Source organism: Triturus cristatus, chromosome 4_2 (assembly GCF_964204655.1).
Source record: "Triturus cristatus chromosome 4_2, aTriCri1.1, whole genome shotgun sequence".
Taxonomy (NCBI): Eukaryota; Metazoa; Chordata; class Amphibia; order Caudata; family Salamandridae; genus Triturus; species Triturus cristatus.
The window spans coordinates 238,264,725-238,287,719 of NC_140586.1; the positions used below are offsets into that span (position 1 = coordinate 238,264,725).

The 22,995-nt window shown below is 45.5% G+C and overlaps 1 protein-coding gene across 2 annotated transcripts in view; it reads left to right on the forward strand.

The window, feature by feature from the left end:
- Window positions 1-284: 284 nt before the first annotated feature.
- The window catches only part of SH3BP1 (SH3 domain binding protein 1), a 175,796-nt gene continuing 153,085 nt past the window's right edge, over window positions 285-22,995 (forward strand). The window contains exon 1 of one of the 2 annotated variants that reach the window (XM_085601373.1): window positions 285-383. Coding sequence is in view for 1 of the 2 variants with exons in the window: in XM_085601372.1 (XP_085457498.1) it covers window positions 1,889-1,944 (56 nt within the window). In the remaining variant the exon portion in view is untranslated. Of the gene's footprint in view, window positions 384-1,620; window positions 1,945-22,995 lie in introns of those variants that run through there. The other variant, XM_085601372.1, reaches the window with a different exon arrangement.

A 22,995-nucleotide genomic window follows, 5' to 3' on the forward strand; every position in this document is an offset into this window, starting at 1 on the left:
AGGGCAGCTTGAGAATGACTGGCGAGCTGTGGCACGCAGGGGTGCGGGCGTGTGCCATCCTGCGCCCCGCGGAGGCTGCGACGCAGGGTGGGGAAAGCGGTTCTACCAGTATCGCTTCTGTCTGGACCGGTTTCGTCCCTCAGAAACTAATGACGAGGGCAGGCCAGGCCACGTGCTAACAGGCCCTGAGCCAAAGAGACTCAAGGACAGGCTTCATCGCAACGAACTCAAGGACAGGCCTTTATCCAGGATTCAAGAACTGGCCTCGTTCTGAGGCTCACGAGCAGGCCCGGTTCAAGGTTGTAAGGAACTCAGACATGCCCTACTCGGGCATCAAGGATTGCCTCCTTCAGAAGTTCGAGGACAGGCCTTAGAGACTCAAGGTAAGGCCTTGCTTGAGGGTCAGGACAGTCTTCGAATCAAAGAGGGTTGTGACAGGCCTTTTTCATAGTATAGGTTTATCTGCAAAAAAATGTAAGGACCAACCTAACTGAGAACTCTGGATGGACCTTTTTCAAAAAGGCTCTAGAACACAGTTTGTTAGAAAATACCACAAAGGGCGAAATCAACGAAACAGCAGTACTCACTACACTACTCGGGAGTAGAGCTGGAGACATGCTGGCCACTCTGTGCCTAGCAAACTAGTAGTTGACGGACTGGCCGCGCCTGGCTGTCCTTACTTGACGTTAAATATTTCTGTGACGAACGAGCACTAATTAGGGTAAGACTGAATATCTTATGGATGAATATTTTCCCACAATATGGTACAATTCTTTTTTCGGCATGTTTGTGATACACAACATTTCTTCTTGGGGGTGTTCAGGCTGAGTGGTGAAAACAAAGCGCTCTGTTTCCAAACTGTGACTCAAACCCTCGTGGGATTTCTTTTTCTGTCAGGGAGTGAAACTTGTTGTAGAGTCGACTGCAGCTCCAAGAAGCCATGTACCACAATGTTGATGTCTAGTACAGTGTCGTTGTGTGTAAACGGTCAGACAAGATGAAATGTGGGTTCATACCCAGAGCTGGGCTTGCCTTTAATATGGGAGAACTGAGGGCTAGCTGTGGACAGAGGCCAGGCTTGTTTCAACCCTCACAGACTGAAGTCCTATCTCTGGACAGACGCCTCCGGTCTAGCTTTAACACTCATAAACTGAAGTCCTATCTCTGGACACTAGTCTCGCTTTAACCCTCACAGACCGAAGTCCTAACTTTGGGCAGAGGCCAGTCTCGGTTTAACCCCATAGACTGAGTCCTCTTTCTTGACAGAGGCCAGTCTCAAATTAACCCTCACAGACCGGAGTCCTATCTTTTGACAGAGGCTAGTCTCGCTTCAACCATTACAACGTCCTCTCTTTCGGCGGGGACAGTTTCGTTTTAATCTTAACAGACTGAATTCCCATCAGCCTACAGAGAGTTAGTTGTGCCTCTCGAACTCGGTCTCTCCCAGGGTCCGCCCTCCATCGGCCCATGGCTAACGCTCTCGCTGCTCCCCCAGGGAGTCCCTCATCAACCTACACCAGTCCCTTCCGGAGGTAGTTGTCGTTTCTCTGGCTCTGAAGCCCTTGTAGGCCCCTTCCTGTACTCTCTCAGAGTCTCTCTGAGAGCTGTTTCGGTCTCTCAGGGAGCCCACGCCTGTCTCCCCGCAGGCAGGCACTCGCCTCCCGCGCGGTCTCTGCTTGTCTCCTCCCTCGGTCACGCCTGTCTCGCCCGCAGGGAGTGTACGATGCGCGAGGGGAAGTGCTCTGACCGCGCTCCACTGACAGGAACAGAGGGAGGCGGGCCAGCGCTCCCTCCGCGGCAGGCACCGGACCTCCCTGGGCTGACATGACGGACTGACCCTGCTCCCGAACCGGACCCGAGGAGCGCCTGGACCGGACCGAGCCGAGCCATGATGAAGAAACACCTGAACCGCATGCGGCAGCTGGCCAACCACACAGCGGGCAGGTAGGATTCCCCCCCCCCCACACACACACACAGCTGAGGGGGTTACTGCGCCTGCTGCACTGATGTTTATGCAAATATGCCACTAGACCCTGTTTCGGCAGGAGAATCCCGATTTTTTAAACAAACCCGGCTTTCCTTGAGCCCTCCCCAGCCTGAAATCGCCTTTGTTTCAACAGAAGTCAATGGGGGCAATTACGTGGCCCCGATTTTTGTTGTTATTGTTAAATATTTCACTTTCCTGTTGTAAACTATTGGCATGCATGTTTATGTAACTTTCGTGTGGCAGGGCGCCTTCCCCGTAACGTGCCTGAGGGGGTTAAAGTGCCCGATGCAGGAATCTGTGTGAAACTTCAAAGTCACGTGGACCAACGCTAGTAAGGTATTCGAGGGCACGGGGTTAATGTGCTGAAAGCAGAGCTCTGTGTATGAGGAGAGGTCACAAGTTTAAAAATGTTGAGTCCGTATTTATTATGTTCGTTGAACGTGGACCCTGGCACCGTCATAACTCACACCTCAGTCTCACCTCGGCGTACACTGGCTGGCGGGAGCCTATAGTGGCCTTGGCGTGAGAGTCCAGGCGAAGGGCCGCTGCAGACACTGTCTGATTAACCAAGCCAGAGATCAAAGTGTAAATACAGAAAGGGAGGCCACACATGAGACACCCTGCCAACTATTTCTTCCACTAGGAGAACTGCCAAGGGCTCCTTGTCATGTGTTACCGCTGACCCAATCTTGTTATTTAAATCCCTGTCATTTTGTTTTGACTGGCTTGTAGTTGCAAGCCTCCCTTTGTCATTCTGGGACTACAAGTCCCAGAATGCAAAGTCGTGCTTGGCAAAAGTCAGACCTGGTTGATGTGGGTCACTTATCACCTTTCCATCTCATCTCTCTCACCTGACACTTCCCTTCTCCCACAAACTCTCTCTTTCTTTCTATCGTCTTCTCCCTCCGTCTTCCCCTCCCCATTAATGTATCGTCTTCTCCCTCCGTCTTCCCCTCCCCATTAATTGACGCTTTCCCTCTAACTGGATTCTCTCCCACCGTCTCACTTTTTTCCCCCATGACCACTCCCGTTTCCAATATACCCACTGTCATGATGAGGGTGACCAGGCCACCTGATTTCCTTTTCTGGGACTTGTTTTTTACTTTTCTTATTATTAGTGTAGCCCGCAAGTCCCAGCACGCGCTGTTGGCAAAACACCCGGATTCCTGAAGCTCTGTATCTTGGCTTAGATCATGTGCTGTACACCTGCCTCTCTCATACTTTAAAATGTGTGAGATCGAACCACCTGCCTCCCTTCTTCTTACAGCTTTCTCTCCACCGTATCTCCAATCTATCGCCTTCCCTTTTATTGGTCGCTGTGCAGCTCGCTCCAAGCTTTCTTCTTCAGTCGGCTGTTTTCTTCCTTTTATTATTCTGTTGCCCCATCCACATTTCTCTTTCTCCCACTTCTTCCTGTCATTTCCCTTCCCTTTCTCGCCTTCTGTCTCACCACTTGTTTCCTTCACTTTCTTGAGTCTCTTTTCTGCTCTCCCACCCTTCTCACTCCCACACATCTCTCTCTCTCTCTTCTGGCTCGCCCACGTGCCTGTCTCTGTCATAAACTTCTCCCACTTGCCGCCCCCAGCTATCTGTCTCACCTTTTTCCCACAACCCCCCTGCAGTGGTGTCATGCAAAATGATGGGGCTAAATGCAGAGTGGTGTGGAGAACCTACCCCCCCCCCCCTCCCCAGACTCTGGCAACTTGGAGATTTACTAAGCCCTAGGCTAAATAGTTTTAGGGACAGAAAGGTGTGCAAACCCCTCCCCATGCAGTCGTTGTAGGTGCCCCCCCGTTTACACCTCTGCTGCCCCCTTTCTCTCACCTTTTGGTCTCCCCAAACTCACTCGCTCTTACTGTCCCACCTTTCTCGCCCACAGCTGTCCCTCAGACCTGCCGTGCTCTCTCTTTTTTATTTATTTTCCTCTCACTGCACCTCTACTTCTTTTGGGGAAGAGGGGGCAGCACAGACCACTGACTCCAGCGTTGTGTGAAAAAGGCCCCTTTATTGAAACAGTTGCACATTACAACATAACCTGTGCCTTTGCCTTAGAAAACTATAACCTCACTATACACCTTTAATCACCTATAATAAACTACCCCACCCCTAAATTAGCTCTCCCCCATAACAACTTCAAACCTGAACAACATACGCGCATCAGATCTGCTCATCTGTAAGTGAGACCTCTAAAATCCATTCCCTTTTCATACCGCAACTTCCCTTTGAACCTCATTGAAGTTCCTACCTAAGCATGAACTTCCTATGTCATCCAAGCATGAACTTCCTACCCGTTCCCCTTCAGCCTGAACTGCCGCTGACAAACAATAAACTTCTGCAAATCATGGGAACATCTCAGCCAACCACTAGTGCACCTGGATCAAGCAACATCCGAACACATAGCTGCCCCTGTGGCTGGCACACAAAATGGACCCCTATATATATTTGGCTACGTACGTAACCCAAAACCCAAGTGCAGTCCCACTTCCCCAAATAACCCCAGGGGGCAGACATCCCTGTGGTTGGCTGCCCCCAAATTTGCAGTTTCTCATATTAACTGGAGCCAAGTGCGTAGCTTAGTTGGCGAGATTTAGGGGGTGTGAATCTCGTATTTCCTAATTAAACAAGTGAGAAAAGTAACGCAGGCATAGCAGACCCGATTCTGGGCCCTCTGACCCAACTACCATGCCAAGTAAGCATTTATTTGAGGGGGGTGTCACCACCCCAAACACCCCCCCTGAAGCTATGCCCCTGACTGGAGAACCTGTCTGCCTTAGACACTCTTACCCTCCACCTGCCTCCCTCAGTCTGCTCACTTATATGTCCCCCCCCTCTTTCTCCTCTTCCTCTCAAGAGTTCACTTTTACTTTCGTTTTATGGAAATTTTCATTATACCCAATTGTCCTCCTCTTTGTCTTCACAAACAACATTTTGCTCTTGTGTTCATAGATCCCTCCTAAATTAGTCTCTGTTTCAGTATTAGTCAATGGGGAAAATAAATCCCCCATTGTGTTTTTTCACTGCCTCCCTCTCTCCTGTTTCGAAATGTTGCCGTGTACGATAATGCCACCTTAAGTGGAGCCTGCCAGTTAGAAGGCACTGCTCCCTTACAACATCCTGCCCATAAAACAGGACCGTGGAGTACCCACTCCCCCCTGAGGGGCGGGAGGGTCTAGTACTGTGATAAGGAAGAGTAGGATTCGGTGTAATGAAGAGTACCAGTTGGTAATCTGGGCATTACCACCACATCCCCTTATTCAGTCTTCTTTGTTCACTCTCTCTCGTCCCAAATGAGGCCATAGCAAGCCAAAAAGTGAGTATATGGAGCACACGAGTAGTGTGCAATTCAGTGAACAGATTTCAGTGCAGACTCCTCAAAACAGAATGACTTAATCAGTCAACAAGGGAGCTAAGCTAACCACAGCAGCCCCAAATGAATCCACAGACATCCAGTTTGAAGGGTGAAACAAAGGTGTGAGGAGAAACCCATGTAGCTGCCCTCCATATATCAATCATGGAAACACCTTTGCATTCTGCCCACGAGCTTGCCATCCCTGCACAGAAGAGCGAAGGCGAATCCTGAACTAGCATAAGCAGAGGCAATTGGAGAAGGAATCCATCCACTTGAGGTCGGCACAGTAGGCTTATTCGCTATATGTTCAAGACCAAAGACACAAACGGAGCATCCGTCTCACAGTATGGCTTAATGCGGATCAAATAAATTCTAACTGCCCTATCTACATCAAGCAAGTGAAAAGCAGTTTCAAGAGCTAACATAGGAAAGCAATGTCCTGAGAAAGGTGTAAATGGAAAGAAGCTATAGGCTATAAGAAGTAGAGGGATTCAGTGGCGTGGCGTGGGTTGAAAGCACTCGGGATAAGGCAAGTATCCTTTAAGATTTTGCACCCCTAAGAATGCTCTTACGCCCCAAAGAATGCCCCTAAGAATTTTGCGCTCGGTGCAACCACCCGTGTGGCCCTGCCCACTCTACGCTACTGGAGCGAAGCAACACTATTTCTTTAGGGATTAACGTCAAGTGCTGCTCCCAAGATAAGGGTCTAAAATCCTCACAATCATCTGGCAGATGTATTACCTCCAACAGTGCCGCCTTTAAGTTCACGACTTTCACAGGCATCACCACTAAAAATTCAAAAGAAGCGCTGATTGGATCTATCGATAATGAGAAAGATCCAAGGAAGGAACCAGAGCCTACTCCCTAGTGCAAGCCAGTACACCCCCCCCCCCCACAAAACATGGGAAGCATTACCCTCAATAGAGGGCAAATCCTCACAAGGCTCTTGAAATGCACAGATCGCTGCCAACTGGGCACAATAAGAAGAGGTAGCGAGCCCTCACCACAAACCAAGCCAAGTCAACCCTAAGTGAGACAGCTGGCAGAGGGACCGGACTGGCCATTGCTGTGTCAGAGAAAGAGCCCATTCTTGCCTGACTTTCATCACTTGGAGCAGAGCCAACTAGGACGTGTGGGGCCAGAAGGTGGCTACCGGAATAACCAAGGATCTCTTCCTCCTGGTTTTGTTCAGAACCCAGAGCAGAAAAGAGATTTGGGAAAAGGCAAACAATATCCCCTAAAACTACTGAAAGGAAAGAGCGTGCACTCCTCAATCCCTCAGTTCATTCCCTTTATGCAAAATACTGACTGTAGAGCATCCTTTGGAGGAAAACATGTCCATCCAAGACAAACCCAAACTATCTCTTGATTTTCAGAAAGACCTCCAGGCTGAGAAAAAAGTCCCGCGAGGATGGGGAGGCTTGACTCGGGCAGTGGGCTTGAGCATTCTCTCCCCAGGCAATTGGCCTGTAGAGAATGCAAGCGAGTCTCAGCTCATGTCAATAGGGGTTGCACAGGAGAGCCAAGAAGGGAGATTCCCCCTCTCCCCTCTGAGTGATGTAAGACTTTGTCACATGGTTGTCTGTTCTCACCACAAGATCCTTCTCCTGGATCTGCAAGGAAAATGTTTGCAGGCCCACCAAACAGCTTTCAGTTCTCTCTGACTTGAAGACACCTTTGGCGCTTGAACAAACCACAGACCCTGAGCTGAGTCTAGAGTGTCTTCTCCAACCCGATAGACTTGCTCGGCATCCTGCGAAGTGTAACAAGAAAATAAAGATTGAAGGAACATACATCAGTGTGAATCATCATTGAATGAACGGACTGTCTTTAATTGTGTGTGCGGACCACATATATATTTTTATAATTGTCTGTTGTGGAAGGTTCTTTCACAACAAAGAGAATCAAAAGGGTCTGGTTCTCTGTTGGTCGATTCATGTAAATATATTTCTCAGTAAACAGATAAGTGCGGTACTTTATCCTAGATCCTTTTGTGTGAATCTTTTTATGTTTTAATTCTGTCTGCTATACCTCCTCATTTGCGAGGACTGCGACGAGGAAAAGTGGACGAGGTGATAATGCAGTGTGGTGTGAGCTGTGTCCTCCACGCTGGTTGTCAATTAAGGAGTCATGAGTCATCCTTCCTGTGTTGAGAAAGATGTCGCCTCATTCTCACCTGAACATAGTTCGTATCATAGTCTTGCACTGAAATCATAGGGTGTGACCCATTATTGCCTCCATCTTTTCCTATGCCGACGTACCACTTTCATGCATACGGTACATACCATACTCACCTGGTAAACACTGGAGACAGGTTTTCCACCACTAAAAGAGTATCACATCCTAGGCCCATTAGCTCCGGTCTCAAGTCATCAAATTTCACAAGAACAATTTGTGGTTCCTTGTGAAAACATCGACTGAAAAACCACTTGTTGTAAAAAACAGAAATGAAGATCTAAACTGTAAAAAATCTCTCTTACAGTTATATTGCCCTGCAAAAATCTGTACCTGTTGTTTTATATTCCAAAATTCAACCAATTTCACAAACCTCTATTTTTTAAGAGTGGGTTAATTTACTATGTAATTCTAGTTCTGACATATATGGGGCATATACTTTATTGCGGGTTTATATGTAAGTCAATTTTTTTTTTTACAGAGCTATGTGTGTTTCGAAGATGTTTTGAAAGTCACATTGTTTTGAGTATGCATTTTTGCAGTGTGTGTTTTTCACTTTGTTGACTTCTTGCCAGGTGGTTGGCAGTGGTGTCCAAACATTGTCTCCATCCTGCAGAATCTTGGATTAAGTGTAATTTGGTCTTTTTCTCACCCATCACAGACTAGGTAGCATGTGCTATCAGTAGTGAAGGGCTTTTGTCGGTTTTTGCTTGGTTTGTTTGGCCGTCATCTGGTTTTTGCACATTTCTGTGTCAACCCTGAAAAGTTAGATATTCTGTCAATATATTCACTGTACTCTGCATATTAAGTTGTTTTTCTGCTGCCTTCCATTGGTGGAATAGTTTTAGCCCAAAGGCTGCTGGCATTCGGTGTCCCACAAGCAATAATTGTCGATCGATCTTGTGCTACATTTAAAAAAATGTACTAACCCCTAACAAAATCATTTGCTTTTTACTTTTTAATCTGTTACAATCCTATCTGATTGTTTTTAAAAAAAACATTTTTATCTCCTATAGTTTTTGTGTGTTTTTGCTATTATTATTTTTTTTTATACGTATTTTGATGTATGAGGACAAATGAAAGCGTGTATTCTAAAAAATTGAATTGTATGTCATAGATGTGAAGCAATTTTCCGTATTGAAAATATTATTTCGGTCTACTTCTGACACCCTCAAGATTCTGCGACAGAGGTGCCCAGGAAGGGCACGATCCATTCCAGATTTTCAGGATGTCCACACAAGATACATTTACATACATTGATTCTAAGTGTCTACACATATTCAGTAGTTATCCTGTTAAATGGCATTCAGTAGGCTCTTCGGGATTTCAACTGGATATGCCTCTTCTGACACTATGTTTTTTATGATAGAATGGCCTATATGGATCTATGTGAGAAGGATCTTTGGCAGATTTTCAAGATATCTACATACTCTGAATTTACAAACATTTGATATAAATGGAAATAATTACAGCCTCAGTTACACCCCATACTTACCAGTAGGGATTATCCTCATGCATTAAAGCTCCCCAGTGATATTGACCTCTTTGCTGGCATGGGGTTCTATATTCACTTTAGTTCGGAAAAGTTTTCATCTGGGTTTGGCCAATCAGACAATATTATAGTCTCCTGGCATGGCGGCCCCAAATGCATAACACATTTACCAGTGAGCAATTCAGAGAGTGAGGCAGTCAGTGTGTGTGGTGTATATGTGATCTACCAGAAAAGTGGAGAACCACTTCCAAGCAGATCTGTCAGTCTCCATATGTACCCCTAAAATGCTGCCTAGTGGATGGCAGTGATCCAGGAGCACAAGCAGACCTGTATCCTCCCCATCCAGTGCACCGGCATTGTGGCTAGCTGTAAGAAAAGCTGCACAAAGGCAGAAGTATGGCCAATGGCAAGCAGGATTATAACTGTCAAACAATACACATTTTTGTAACCACTTTGCTGCCAAATACATATTTGTAAACTGGAGGAAGTTGCCCAAACCCCTTGTTCTGAGAAGGGATTCTTTAGGAGAGGGAGTTCTTGTGCCAATATGGAAATATATGGAAAGTAGCTACAAACTAAAAAAAACATAACGAAAGATAGAGCAGAAAACACAGTTAGCTCCCAAGGGTTTTGGTTCAGAAGAAATGTAGGTTTAGTATTATCAGCAACAACACAAAACCATCTTCTAAAAATATGTGTCACTTTATCCAGGCAAGAATTATCCATTGGCACTAGGCAAGGCAAAAACACAGGGGTATTCATAATTCCTCTAGAGATGCTACAAACTTTATCAGCAAATACAATTGGCAATTTCATTCAACCTGAATATAAATTATGATAATAACCCGAGGGCTAGTGTTATATACATTGGTTCAAAATTATTCCATAGGTTGTACTCCGAGTGGTGAGACTTGCAGAAGGATCTTTCTAATTTGTCAGCAGCTGCTTGTAGTGAGCTGTGATTTTAAAACCTGACAGCAATACACTGAGCGATTTCTAAGTGATCCCTGGTGCGCTATGCATATTTGTGGCCTTTAGTTTGTTGACCATTTCCTAATTTAATTTCCTTGTAACCTGGAGTCCGCTGTGAACCATGGCCGTCTTGCTACTGTAAAATCACTAGGAGCTAATGTGGCAAACAGCATCCTCCTGACTATCAAGTCTGCCTTTGCACCACACATTGTCCCACTAGAATGTAGTGGTCGGTCATTTTTTGACTAATCTCCCAAATCCCATAGTTTTACTAACATGCGGAATATTCTGGCTTCCCTCACCAGTTTCAGGCTCAGATTCTTCTAGGTAGATGGATGGAATCGTCTCTGGCTCAATGCTGGACCACAATGCGACGAGAAGGTGGCATAGACTATGTGCTAACTTCATTAGCTCTAGTAGCTGAATTCCATCCAGTGACCTGGCACTCCTCTGAGATCACCCACATGGTCAGGAATCATGGCTGTGGCCAGGCCTCGTTCTTTCTGGAAGGTGCCGGTCAGTTGATAATCAATCTTTTGAGGTGCACTTCTAGCGCCATCTGATGAGGTGTTTAACAAGAATGTCTCCTTCCTAATACAAATTTGAATCCCTTAGCAGACCTGATTTACCCTTCTGTCTTGCTATGATCAATTTAAAATATATTTTGGATGGACGGAGATCTGGATGTGACCACTACTAAATATGGTTTACAACAGTTGAATTGAAGACATCCTTTCTAATCAAATTCTCTAAAGCCAGAGATTGCTCATCCCTACTGTTTTCTTTGAACAGTAAACTATGACCGTCAGCTCTTGTCCTATATATTTGTCCAGTGATGTAGGTGCACAACATAAGTGGAATTGTGGAGCACGTCCCACTACGGTTGCAGAAAATGTTATTTCCACCTCGTCAGGTGGAGAAGAGTGTTTAATGGATGCTCCTTCCTAGATCATTCTAACTTGGTCAGGGTGTGTATCTCTTTGATGGCTTGAATCCCACAAATCTATCCATATGGACCTAAGGAATTGAATAGATGACCAGAAAACACATCCAGAATGCTAATGCTCGGACACATCATCACCTCAATCAGAGAGTTCACAGTAACTGACTCCTACTAACTTCAAGGCATCTTGTCGTGTACCGCTAGCCTACCATGTAGTTCTCATTTTGACAAATTCGGCAAATATGCTCCCATCAGACATTTTAACCCCACACATCAGCGTTAAGGGCCGGATTTTGAGTTTGGCAGACAGGTTACTCTGTCACAAACATGACTGATTTTCCGTCCGCTGAATTACAAGTTCCAAAGGATATAATGGGATTGTAATATGGTGGATAGGAAATCTGTCAAATTTTTGACAGTCAAACTCTAAATCAGGCTGTAAGTCTGCATTCCATTTTTGACGGAAGTCGGAGTAGTGACAGCCAACTGGTTAGAACAACAGCAAGCGGAAGAGTGTTCAGCAAATACTTTTATTTACTCGCTGTAAGTACACACCGGCCCAAGACACCGATCCAACCCCCAACCCCTACTGTTTTTTCCTTCAAACTTCCATCCAAATTCCCCAAACATTCCCTCAGGCCTTCACCTTCCACTCGCAGGCACAAGACATAGCTCTACGTGCAACACCACACTGCTCCTTCGCCTTTGGCCATGAAGTTGAGGAGTTAGGTTTGCTTGCTGGTCAGCGGGCCTGTCAAAAAAACACCAACACAAGGCTGGGCCCTTGTCAACTTCCCTTTTGTCACTGAATTGAACTTATCGGCATCATGTACAAAGGTGCTCATAGCGTCAAAGGTGATCTCTAAAAAAAAGTAACATAGCATTGATAGCACAAGACAAGCCCCATTAGGATGAATTAGTTATGGAAGGTTTTGGAGAAAAAAACATACTACATTTTTGTCAGTGGCAGAGACGGCATGAGCTCAGTAGATAGAAAACCCACCCAATCCACTGATTCGGTCTTTGATAGACAAGAGGCAACAACAAAAGCCGAGTGAGGAAAGGGAAGTGTCGGAGCCAAATGACTACGACAGCAGGGGAATCCACACAACCACAGCTCTGCCAGAACATGGATCTCATTATGTTGCCTTCGCGGTAACTCTGTCCCCAAACTGGTGCCGGGGCATCAGTAAATTCCAGAAGGACATGGGTGAGAGGGAGACTGAGTTACCAGAGATTGCAAGTGATGGTTATGGTCCACTTAGAAATGCGGATGGAGTTCCCGGGTGACGCCACAGATTCGCTGGGTTACTGCTGCTCTTGTAATCTCGATTTAGCCAGTTGAGTATCTAGTGTTTCATGGGCCCTAGTGCAAGGAAGGAAATAGGCCCCGGGCTGCTTGAATGATAAAATACAGCAGTAATTAGGGTTCAGAAGGCTTCTGAGCCACTGTGCCTTCTGGGCCAATGGACGCCATGCCACCGGACTCTGCTGATAACGCTCAATACCAGAAGAATATAGATTAACTGGGGAGCGGGCTGCAAGAATCAACAGCTCCTGTTGGTTAAATATTGACTGATCCATAAAGTAATGAGGCCACATCTTCTCCTGCTTCTGGCTCCCCTGAACATCAGAAGTGCCCTCAAATGTGGCAGCCTTGTTGCATTGCTGCACTTGCTCAAGACACACATCAGAACACAGCGTACCCAAACTTATTTATCACCATCACCCACCACGTCTTTCATATTAATTAATTAATGTATTTATTTATTTTAAAGGCACAACCAATAGAAACAAACTGCTAATCAACAGAAATAGTCGAGTTTGAAGGATATAAGGGTGAAAGGCAGCAAAATAATACAATTTCACATAATCATTCATTAGTTGAGCATACTGCATTTACCTCCAAATTTCATTAATATTTCATTCATTGCACTGAATAGTGACACATTTTCCGCCAGATTCGAGAGAACATCCGAGTTGAGCCTCGCATTTTAGCTATCTGATGTTCAGTTCATAAGCCTGTATAAATTCCCTCCACCATTCCTCAAATGTGGGTGCAATTTCTAGTTTCCATTTCCTAGCAATTATCAACCCAGCACTAGTCATTGCATAAAGAAAACCCCTGTCTTTTCTGTCTTTGTAACCAACATGATTGATTTAGGGTTTAGGATGATGATGGATGGTTGTATAACTGAAATTCTATTCTTTATAGAGGTCCAAAATCCATTTAAACTACTGCATGTGATAAACATATGTATGCATCCTCCATTTGACATATGCTAAGTTTATAGAGAGTAACATAGAAATCAAATAACTTATGATACATTTGGGCGCGGTACTTAGTTGCAGTTATAATTTTACAAGGAGGATTGAGACTGTGGGCAAGCTCCTGGCCTGCGGTTGCCACTCCCAATATCTCTGACCATCTGTCAGCCCCCTTCTCCAAGTCATCAGTCTGACGTTGCATCAGTAGCAGTATGTCGTTGCAATATTGAAGTGGTTCGGACTTTAAAGCCTTCATTGCATGCTCATGTCGAGGCAGTGAGGTTGTCACGTCAAAATCTCTCCTAAGCAAGAATGCTCTAAATTGTACATATTTTTTAAAATTCATTGCGATGTAGTGAGAATTTAAGTCGGCGGTCTAAGAGGGATTTGAGCCCACTGTTATCGAAGAGGTCTCCCCGACAGAGCCCATGTTGTGAAGTACGGATATGCAAAAGGTTCAGCGTTATTCAGTGGCGCTCCTCCGCTAAGACGGAGGATCGCCACCCCACTGCATTTTTTGCAGTGGTAAAAGGAAAAATAAAATGATAACACTACATTATTATTGTTTTATTTTCCCTTTGTCATGCAGTTTGCGTGGCTTGGCTGTCATCGCAGCCTGCAAGGGAGGGCATGGTGGGCACTTAAGTGAGCATGACAGTTTGGCCGGCCCTCTAAGGCTGGCCAAACAGTCCTGCACTCTTTGCATGTTCCCCACCAGGCTACATTCCACAGCCTGGTGAAGGACATGCACAGGATCCAAGGCACTCAGACCAATCACAGTGCTGCATTGCAGCGTTGTGATTGTCTTAGGGGAGTCTGTGCTTCCTGCTTCAGAGGACGACGCAAGGCGGCGGTCCTGCATCAAGGTAAGTCACATTTTAATTTCTTTTTCAGTTTCCCGCCTCACCCGTGCTACTCGGTGGCAGCCGCCACTGGGGTTATTTCATACCATTGTGTAAGTATTGAGGATGGGAATTTGCAAGTGTCATTTAATAAACTTCCAAATCTTATTCAGATCTCTACAATTTTTTTATCTAATTTTCCTGAAAAATGTGCAGCCGTTGAATTTGCCTCCTTCATTGTGCATACTGTTTCCATGAGATGTTCTATACAGCCAGTTAGTTGACTCCCCAGAATACAAAAGTCTGATCCAATCGCTGAGGCTCGCCTAATGGTATAAACACCAATCCAAGAAGGCCCATTCCCCTCTAGTTAAGGGAAGTTTTAATGATTTAATAGATCTGGGTGCAGTTTTCCCTTTCCACATAAATCTGGAAATGATAGCATCCAGTTGCCTGTCTTATGTATTTATAAGGGTAGGGCGCGGAAATAGTAGAGAACTCCCTTAGCTGACTAATGAAATTGGGAGGTGCATCCATTTAGCCAGTGAAGCTTTAATCTGTTGTAATTAAGCAAGATAGTTGAGCGCAAAACATTGGTTCACGGCTGGTGCGATGACTATCCCTAGATATCAGTCCTTAGACATTCCAAGTGCGTCAGTGGAAGAAGATCCTCTGGCCAAAATCATCCCTGTTTTCTGAGCATTCAATTTATACCCAGAAGTTTTGACACATTTACATGCCTCTTGTTGAATCACTTTTAAGGTTGGTGAATTCTGATGCGAAAAACTAGGACATCATCGGCGTATATCATAAGGGGAAAGACCGTCTGTGTTTTAGGATTATTAGATGTATGTTGCTGCAAAATCATAATGTATGGTTCGATATATAGGGCGTATAGTGCAGGGGATGGAGGGCAGCCTTGTCTAGGGCCCGTATAATTGCAAAGAAGGCAGTAGAACCTTGCTGCACTTGTTCTTCTGCTCTGGGAGTCTGGTATATCACTTTTATGAGAACGTCCCATACACATCGACACAATACCTGATCAAATGCTTTTTCAGCATCGAAAAGAAATATATGTAATGGTTCATGTAAGGTGTCTGCTCGGTCTATTAATGCCGTAATGAAATTGGTGATATCCCTGCCTGGGACGAATCCGTGCTGCTCTTCGGACACTAGCCTAGTAGTCACTTTGTGGATGCTTTGCACCAGAATCCTGGTAGGGAGCTCAGAATCTGTATTGAGCAGTAATATAGGGCAGTGCAAGCTGCATTCAAGTGGATCTTTATCTTTTTTCTGCAAAATGGCGATGGCCTTGTGCCAAGACATTGGCAGATATTCAGAAGCTTGAATTTCACGGATAATGTTTAGGAATAACGGCGACGCTATATTGGCTAACGCTTTATACATTTCTGATAAAATATTATTGGGTCATGGGGCTCTCACCACAGGCAGACCGAGAGTGGTGCTAGCCACCTCCTCTAATGTATATTCTGCATCGAGCATTTCATTATCTTTAATGTAGCTCGATTTTTTTTTTTTTTTTTTTTTAAATATATATATTTTTAAAAATATTCTTTTGTGACCCTATTGTCGTAGTTCCACAAGCATTCCTGTCCACTGTTCGTTAATTTCCCCCATTGCATTTTTACCTCTGGTATTTACAGGTCTTTGGTTGTCGCATCGACTTAGATAAGATAATAGTTTGCCAGATTTTTTTTCTCCAATCTCACACGATTTGGCTTGAGTTAGAAAAGCTTTTTTATTAAGTTTTGAAGTTGTTATTGCTGTAATACGGCCACGAAGACCCCGTATTTTGAAGTATGTATCCTGGGCTCTACGGGAGTGATCAGCAATTAATCTACAATGTTTCTGGATTAATCTATCAGTTGTTTGCAAAATAACATTTCCTCTTTTCTCTCTGCTTTCTGAATTTGCCATAAAACGGAGCATGTGATGCCTCTGATATACACTTTAATTGTACCCAGATTATAGAAGGTCGAGCCAACCTCTGATTTATTTGGATACATTCCATGATCTACATCTGTAAATAATGTAATCGGCATGTTCCAGGACATTTTCAGGGAAACAAACTTGGCTTTGACTACTATCTGAATGTATGGTATCCCACAGAAGTGAAACAGCTGAATGATCACTGTATAAAAGGTGTTGAATTTCCACTATAGATGTTGGGTTGAGCAGAGCACTAATTAGGCATATGTCAATCCAAGAGTAATGCCTGTGTGGTATAGAATAAAAGGTATACTCCTGTAATTTTGGGTTAGCAGATCGCCAGGCATCCGCTAAAATTAATGTCTTTATCATATTAATTATACTAGGTTTAGTATTTTTGCCACAACTAAAACAAAAAAGCAGTGTTTGTGGTATCAATTGCTGGGTTTAAAATTCAATCAATGTCCCCCCATGATGGTAAAAGGGAAATTATCAAATAGATGCTCAGTTCTAGCATAATTCTGGCAAAAGGTTTGGGGCTTTTATAGTGGGGCGCATACCGATTTGCAATAATAAATCAATCATTATTAGCTGCTCTTCTATTACCCATGTGTCAACAGGGTCTGATTTGCTATTTTTTTTTATTTAATTTTTGTACTTATATTTTGTTGTATAATATTATAGAGACCCCTCTTTGCCCTGATATATATGTGACACTGGCTACCCCAAATATTCTTGGTGTGCTGAATCTTTGACTAGTTTTAAACAGTTGGTTGATCATAGCTTCTGATTTAGTAAGGTGTGTTTCTTGTAAGGCTAATATATTCGGCTTAAGTCTCCAGGCATCAGAGAACACTTTATCTTTCTCCCCACCCTTCTTAATGCCATTCACATTCCACGTCAACATTTTAACTATTGTTTATATTCAGTGTACCATCAGTAATTGCGGCTCCTATTTTCAAACTTTTATCCCCCGGCCTACCCCTCTCTGTCTCACTCCTCCCTCTAGTACCTCAATCAATCAATCAATCATGTCATTTATAAAGCGCGCTACATACCCGTGAGGGTCTCGAGGCACTGGGGGGTGCTGCTACTGCTCGAAAAGCCAGGTCTTGAGGAGTCTTCTGAAGGTCAGCAGGTCTTGGGTCTGCCGTAGGTGGATGGGGAGGGTGTTCCAGGTCTTGGCGGCGAGGTTGGAGAACGATCTGGCACCGGAGGTCGTTCTTCGGATGCGGGGGACTGTGGCGAGGGGGAGGTCGGTGGAGTGGAGCTGGCGGGTGGGGGTGTAGAAGCTGAGTCGACTGTTGAGGTATGCTGGTCCGGTGTTGTGGAGTGCCTTGTGTGCGTGGGTGAGGAGCTTGAAGGTTATCCTCTTGTTGACGGGGAGTCAGTGCAGGTCTCTTAGGTGGGGTGTGAAGTGGCTGCGGCGAGGGATGTCGAGGATCAGGTGTGCCGAGGCGTTCTGGATGCGTTGAAGCCGTCTCAGGAGTTTGCCTGAGGCTCCTGAGTAGAGGGCGTTTCCGTAGTCCAGCCTGCTGCTGACGAGGGCCTGGGTGACCGTTCTTCTAGTTTCGGTGGGGATCCACTTGTAGATCCTGCGGAGCTTGCGGAGGGTGTTGAAGCAGGAGGAAGAGACGGCGTTGACCTGCTTAGTCATGGAGAGGGTGGAGTTGAGGATGGTCGGTTGATATTGGAGCTGTTCCCAGTGCGGTCGGCCACCAGGAGTCGTTCCAGGCCGAAGGGGTGGATCCGAGGATGAGGACCTCCGTCTTTTCCGAGTTCAGCTTCAGTCTGCTGTTCCTCATCCATTCGGCGACGGCCTTCATTCCTTAGTGGAGGTTGGTTTTGGCGGTGTGGAGGTTTTTGGTAAGGGAGAGGATCAGTTGGGTGTCATCGGCGTAGGAGATGATGTTGAGGTCGTGCAATCGGGCGACGTGGGCGAGCGGTGCCATGTAGATGTTAAACAGCGTAGCACTGAGGGATGAGCCCTGGGGTACGCCGCAGATGATCTTAGTGGCTTTGGAGCGGAAAGGGGGAGGCGGTCACTCTGTGTTCTGCCGGAGAGGAAGGAGGTGGTCCAGTCGAGGGCCTTCTCTTGGATCCCGGCGTCGTAGAAGCGTGTTCCTAGTGTGCGGTGGCAGACCGTGTCGAAGGCGGCTGACCGGTTCAGGAGGATGAGGGCCGCTGTTTCTCCGTTGTCCAGCAGGGCCCTGATGTCATCTGGGGCGGTGATGAGGGCAGTTTCGGTGCTGTGGTTGCTGCGGAACCCGAACTGGGAAGGGTCCAGGATGCTGTTCTCGTCAAGGTAGCTGGTCAGTTGTTTGTTGACGGTCTTCTTGATGACCTTCGCCGGAAACGGGACCAGGGAGATGGGCCGGAAGTTCTTGAGGTCCTTGGGGTCCGCCTTGGGTTTCTTGAGTAGGGCGTTGATCTCGGCGTGCGTCCAGCTCTCCGGGAAGGTTGCTGTCTCGAAGGAGATGTTGATGACTTTCTGGAGATGGGATGCAATGGCTGTGCTGACTTTGTTGAAGATGTGGTGTGGGCACGGGTCTGACGGAGAGCCGGAGTGGATGGTGTTCATGATCTTGATGGTGTCGTCGATGTTGATCCAGGAGAGTATGCGGTTGGTTCGGGTGGTGGTCGTGGGGGAGGAGATCTTGGTGGTTGTTGGGACGGTCGTGGCATTGAAGCTGTCGTGGATGTCTGTGATCTTGCAGTGGAAGAAGGTGGTCCCTCCTTCCCTCCAGTGGTGTAGCATAAGCCCCCGCAGCCCTCGCGGTGCAGGGGGTCCCGAGCTCCAGGGGGCCCCCTCAGCAAAAGTGGTAGGTGGTGGGCCAGGGAGGACCCCCTACTCAAGTTTTGTTACGCCACTGCTTCCATCCCCTCTGGGTCTTCTCCAATCCTGTGGTTCTGCTCCACCAGGTGATAGGGGTCCCACATTTTTCTTGGATATCAAACTTGACATCTGGACTCTCCCAAAAATGTGAGACTTGCCCTCCTGAATACATCTGTAGATGTGTTAGGTAGACCCTCAGCATGCGAGATTTAATGTCAAATATCTAATTTCCTCCACTCATACATCATGCATGCGTCGTACTATTAACATTGGTATAGACAAAAAAAAATCCTAGCTTAGCACTGCAAATCATATCATGTTAAATGACTGCATATCATCCAAGATTTAGTGAGCCAGTGGAGGATCTGAGAAAGTAATGAAGGGGCTATGCCAGTTAATTCTAAGCAATACCCAACGTATAAAAAATACTGGGTTTGATAAAACCTTACATTTTGGTATCGGAGATCTAATTTATTTCAATCTGATAGCGGTTTTCCAAGCTAAATACTGAAAGATAGAGAATGAATAGCCCAACTTGGTTGTGAATCTCTTCCTGTCTCTAGTAATGCTGAGGACTCTGTCCTTACTGTTTAAAGTCCTGATAGTAGGGAATGATGGTGCCCGCTTCCCTCCTGGCTTCGGGAGGCCTACAGGAACCCAGTGTGTTTGGGCAATGGTAAGTGATGAAAAGCAGCTGATGCTAGCTTCTGTGTATTCACCAAGCACATTGATAGAAAGTAAGTTAGAGACCCAGTGAATTGTATCCCCGTTAGATCCTTCAGTGCCTTCAGGTGTCCAGACTATCCGTAAGTTAGACCTACAAAAGCCTTTTTCCAAGGCTTCACATTTCCATGTGAGGGTTCTGACCTGAATAGCTATTAGCTTCTGTTTCTGCTGATGGTCTGCAGAGGTTTGTTCCAAACCTGAGATTTTGGCCTTGGTGTCCTTATTCTTCTTCACAAATGCAGATAATTGCTCCTTCATTGACAGAGCCTGCTGAGTCAGTCTTTCAGAGTTGGCAGACTGGGAAACTTGATTGGCTTTAATTTGACAAACCTCCTTTAAGATAGTTTTGAACATTAGTTTAGTAGAAGTGGTGGTGGAGGAACCCGTAATGGTCTCCTCCAATTCCTTTCCTCCAGAAGTATATTGACTTGTGTGATGTAACTTGCATTCTACCGATGATTCCTTACTTTTGCAGCTTGCTCCTTCCAGAGACCGGTTGGAGGGTTCCAATATAACATTTCAATATGGATGCTGAAAATTTGACGATGTGCAGAAAACTTCATGAGTAGCATAGCGAATTTGTTGATCAGAAATCATATTTCTTTTATTGCTGTTGTCTGCAGGTGCTGGTGCTACTGTCTCCAGTTCTTTGGCCCTGGCAAGGATGTCTTGGACTCTTTTATTTCTAGGTGTTGCGGAGTGTGACTCCACATGGAGCTTGCTTAATTCTTTCCTGTCCAGTAGTTTAGAGTGAGCATCCTCGATTGGCTCCTGTGATTCCTTGGATAAGGTAGGAGTAAGGTGATCCTGTGCTGCAATTCCCCTTATAGTTAGAAATACAGGATTGTGGGCCAGAAGTGTCTTCTGTGCTGCTGTAGCTTCCCTCTTGAAATCTGGAGGTTGACCGGTTTGATCTGGCATGGCTGTTTGCTCAGAGAAGAATCTTGGGGGGGGGCGGGATGAGGGGGGGATTTTTACCACTGCTCCATCTTCCTCTAGTCTGGCCATCTCTTTCTGGCGCATTCTTTGGGTAAGTCTCTCCATCATGGTTAGTATTCTGGGTTGTTCCATCTTTATCTTGGAGGAGCATACTTTGGAGATTCATGCTTGGAACAGGCATTATGGCTAAGAGTGGAGCTATGGTCAGATCTGTAGGGACAATTGTGGATGTGCTTGATATAGGCAGTAGGTTTAGTCGACTCCATGCTCTCAATACCGTAAAATCAGCCTCACTAATTCTTAGCCCTGTGTAGGGAGGATCTAAATAATGTTCTATTTGAGTGGAGGAGGAAGGTACTTCAGAGCTTGCATTCAACTTCCGATTATCACTTCACAAGCAGAATGCTCCCTACGGATTTTTTTTCTTATCTTCAGGGAAAGAATTTGTGCTACTATTTTCACTGGCAGTCCGATGCCAGGCCATCGAGTTTCCATTTTTAATGCCATTGAAGGCATAGGATTGCTTCCAGTTTTGTTGCCTACCATTTCTTTTTTGATACCTCGCTTGCTGAGCTCACCATTTGAACAGTATTGCTTTATCTAATATGATATTCAGGTGTTATTGTTTCCAAGATCTACACATAGTCTGTAGGTTTTAACTTATAATCATTTTTCATCTTTCCAAAGTATACAGTTTACTTACTTTCCCCCTTAGAATGTAATGCTGATTGCAATTACTCTAGGTAGTAAGCCAGGTGAAACTTCATAATACAGAAAAACAAGATTGATATATTTTGAAAAACATTCTTGAATTCAGCCCAGTTCAATTCGGACGAGATGGTGCATCCAAGAAGATACAGACAATCTGCAATAGTGTGGAAAAGGCTGTTTAATGAAACAAGCGCACATATCCTAATCCATAAACTTTGGCACTAAGCCATACATTCTAAACATTAAACCCAGCCAGTGCTTAGTTTGTAAGAAAAGTGTCAGGGCTATCGTCGGGGGGCCACTGCAGCTTGCACCACACATTGCTCTTGTCATGCTGCCAATGATAGCAACAACACATCTATTAACCATCACACTCCTATAAGTGTGGCAATTCAGACTATTTCAGGTCCCCAAAGCTATAAGAATAGCTCTAAATTAGCCAGACAGAGCCACCTTGTGGCATACTGTCACAAGTGCCGGTGTTGACAATTAAGAGCCGGTGCCGAGCACCGGGAACTACAGGTTCAAATTAAGCACTGAACCCGGTCTCACTATACATATTAATAACTATGCATCCTTCTCCCTCCTCTCCTAAGTATCCCTTATCAATGACCAAAAGCCCAATCACAACTCTCCATCGTGAATACACCAGTGTTGCCTTCTTGCTTCATTCAAACTACTCCGTGCATCCTCGACTGGGTCTCAACATGACCAACTTTCCTTGCAATAACTTTAAACTTGTTTGACAAAACGCACATGTTCATTTTTGGTGACTATTATCCATACCCATGTCTCTGCACACCTGTCTCACTAAACCTAACCAATGCTCCAAGAAAAAACACTGTTTTAAACAGGAAAAGCCAATCCGAAACTAAAAGAAAACAATACTACCACTCACAAACTTTTCCTGCAAAGGAACAAAGTTCCCTCAAGATGAACCCTAACAGCTAGCTATCGGGTAGGGCGGGTGGGGAACGACAAAACTGTCCTTGTCAAAATGGCACATGTTGCAAATTACACAAAATGGCGACCTCTGCCCACATGCATTTGGCCTTATGCCCACAAGCTCTGCCCTTTCACGCTCAGACCAGTGCCTATTCCCTTCTGTCCCTGGACTCTACCACCAGCCCAACGATTCCAGGGGGGTGTGGAGGGGGGGTGGTGGTCAGGGCATGCTGCACACCCCACCAAAACCCCCATCGGGCAGGATGGTGCATCCAAGAACACACAGGAAAAGGCTGCTTTAATGCAACAGGAGCGCAAATCTTAAACTTGTTTAACCAATCGCCACCAGAAAAACCCCAAGTGTTCTGTTCCCCAAGGTCCTCCCCCACACAGGATTTGGATAGTCACATCCTGACCACCGAGTGCAATATATCTGCCAAAACGCTCCTCACTTGCATCAAGTGCAACTCTGTCTCAAACACTGACAGATGCACATCGTCATCCTGAAAAAAAATCAACTGTTTCATAATTTATGTCCATATGCTGCAGAAAAACTATTTCTTCAGACTTGCAAAATGTTCTTAATCCCTGTTCCCTTTCCTCCTTGCCCTGTCAATAGCACCCAGCTTCACCACCCCTTACCATGCTCTCCGTGGCAAAAAATCTTTCCACACAATGGTTGTCCCAGACCGCAATGGTTTTATCTCCTTAAGATCGTCTTTGATACTCTTCAAAAGCGCTAGTCCCTTCAATTTTACCAAGCCATTCTCACCCAAATGTAGAACTAGCACATCTGGGCAGGGGCTACCCTTTGTCAGCAAATAAAGCTTGGGCAGCAACTTATAACATCTCATTCCTCC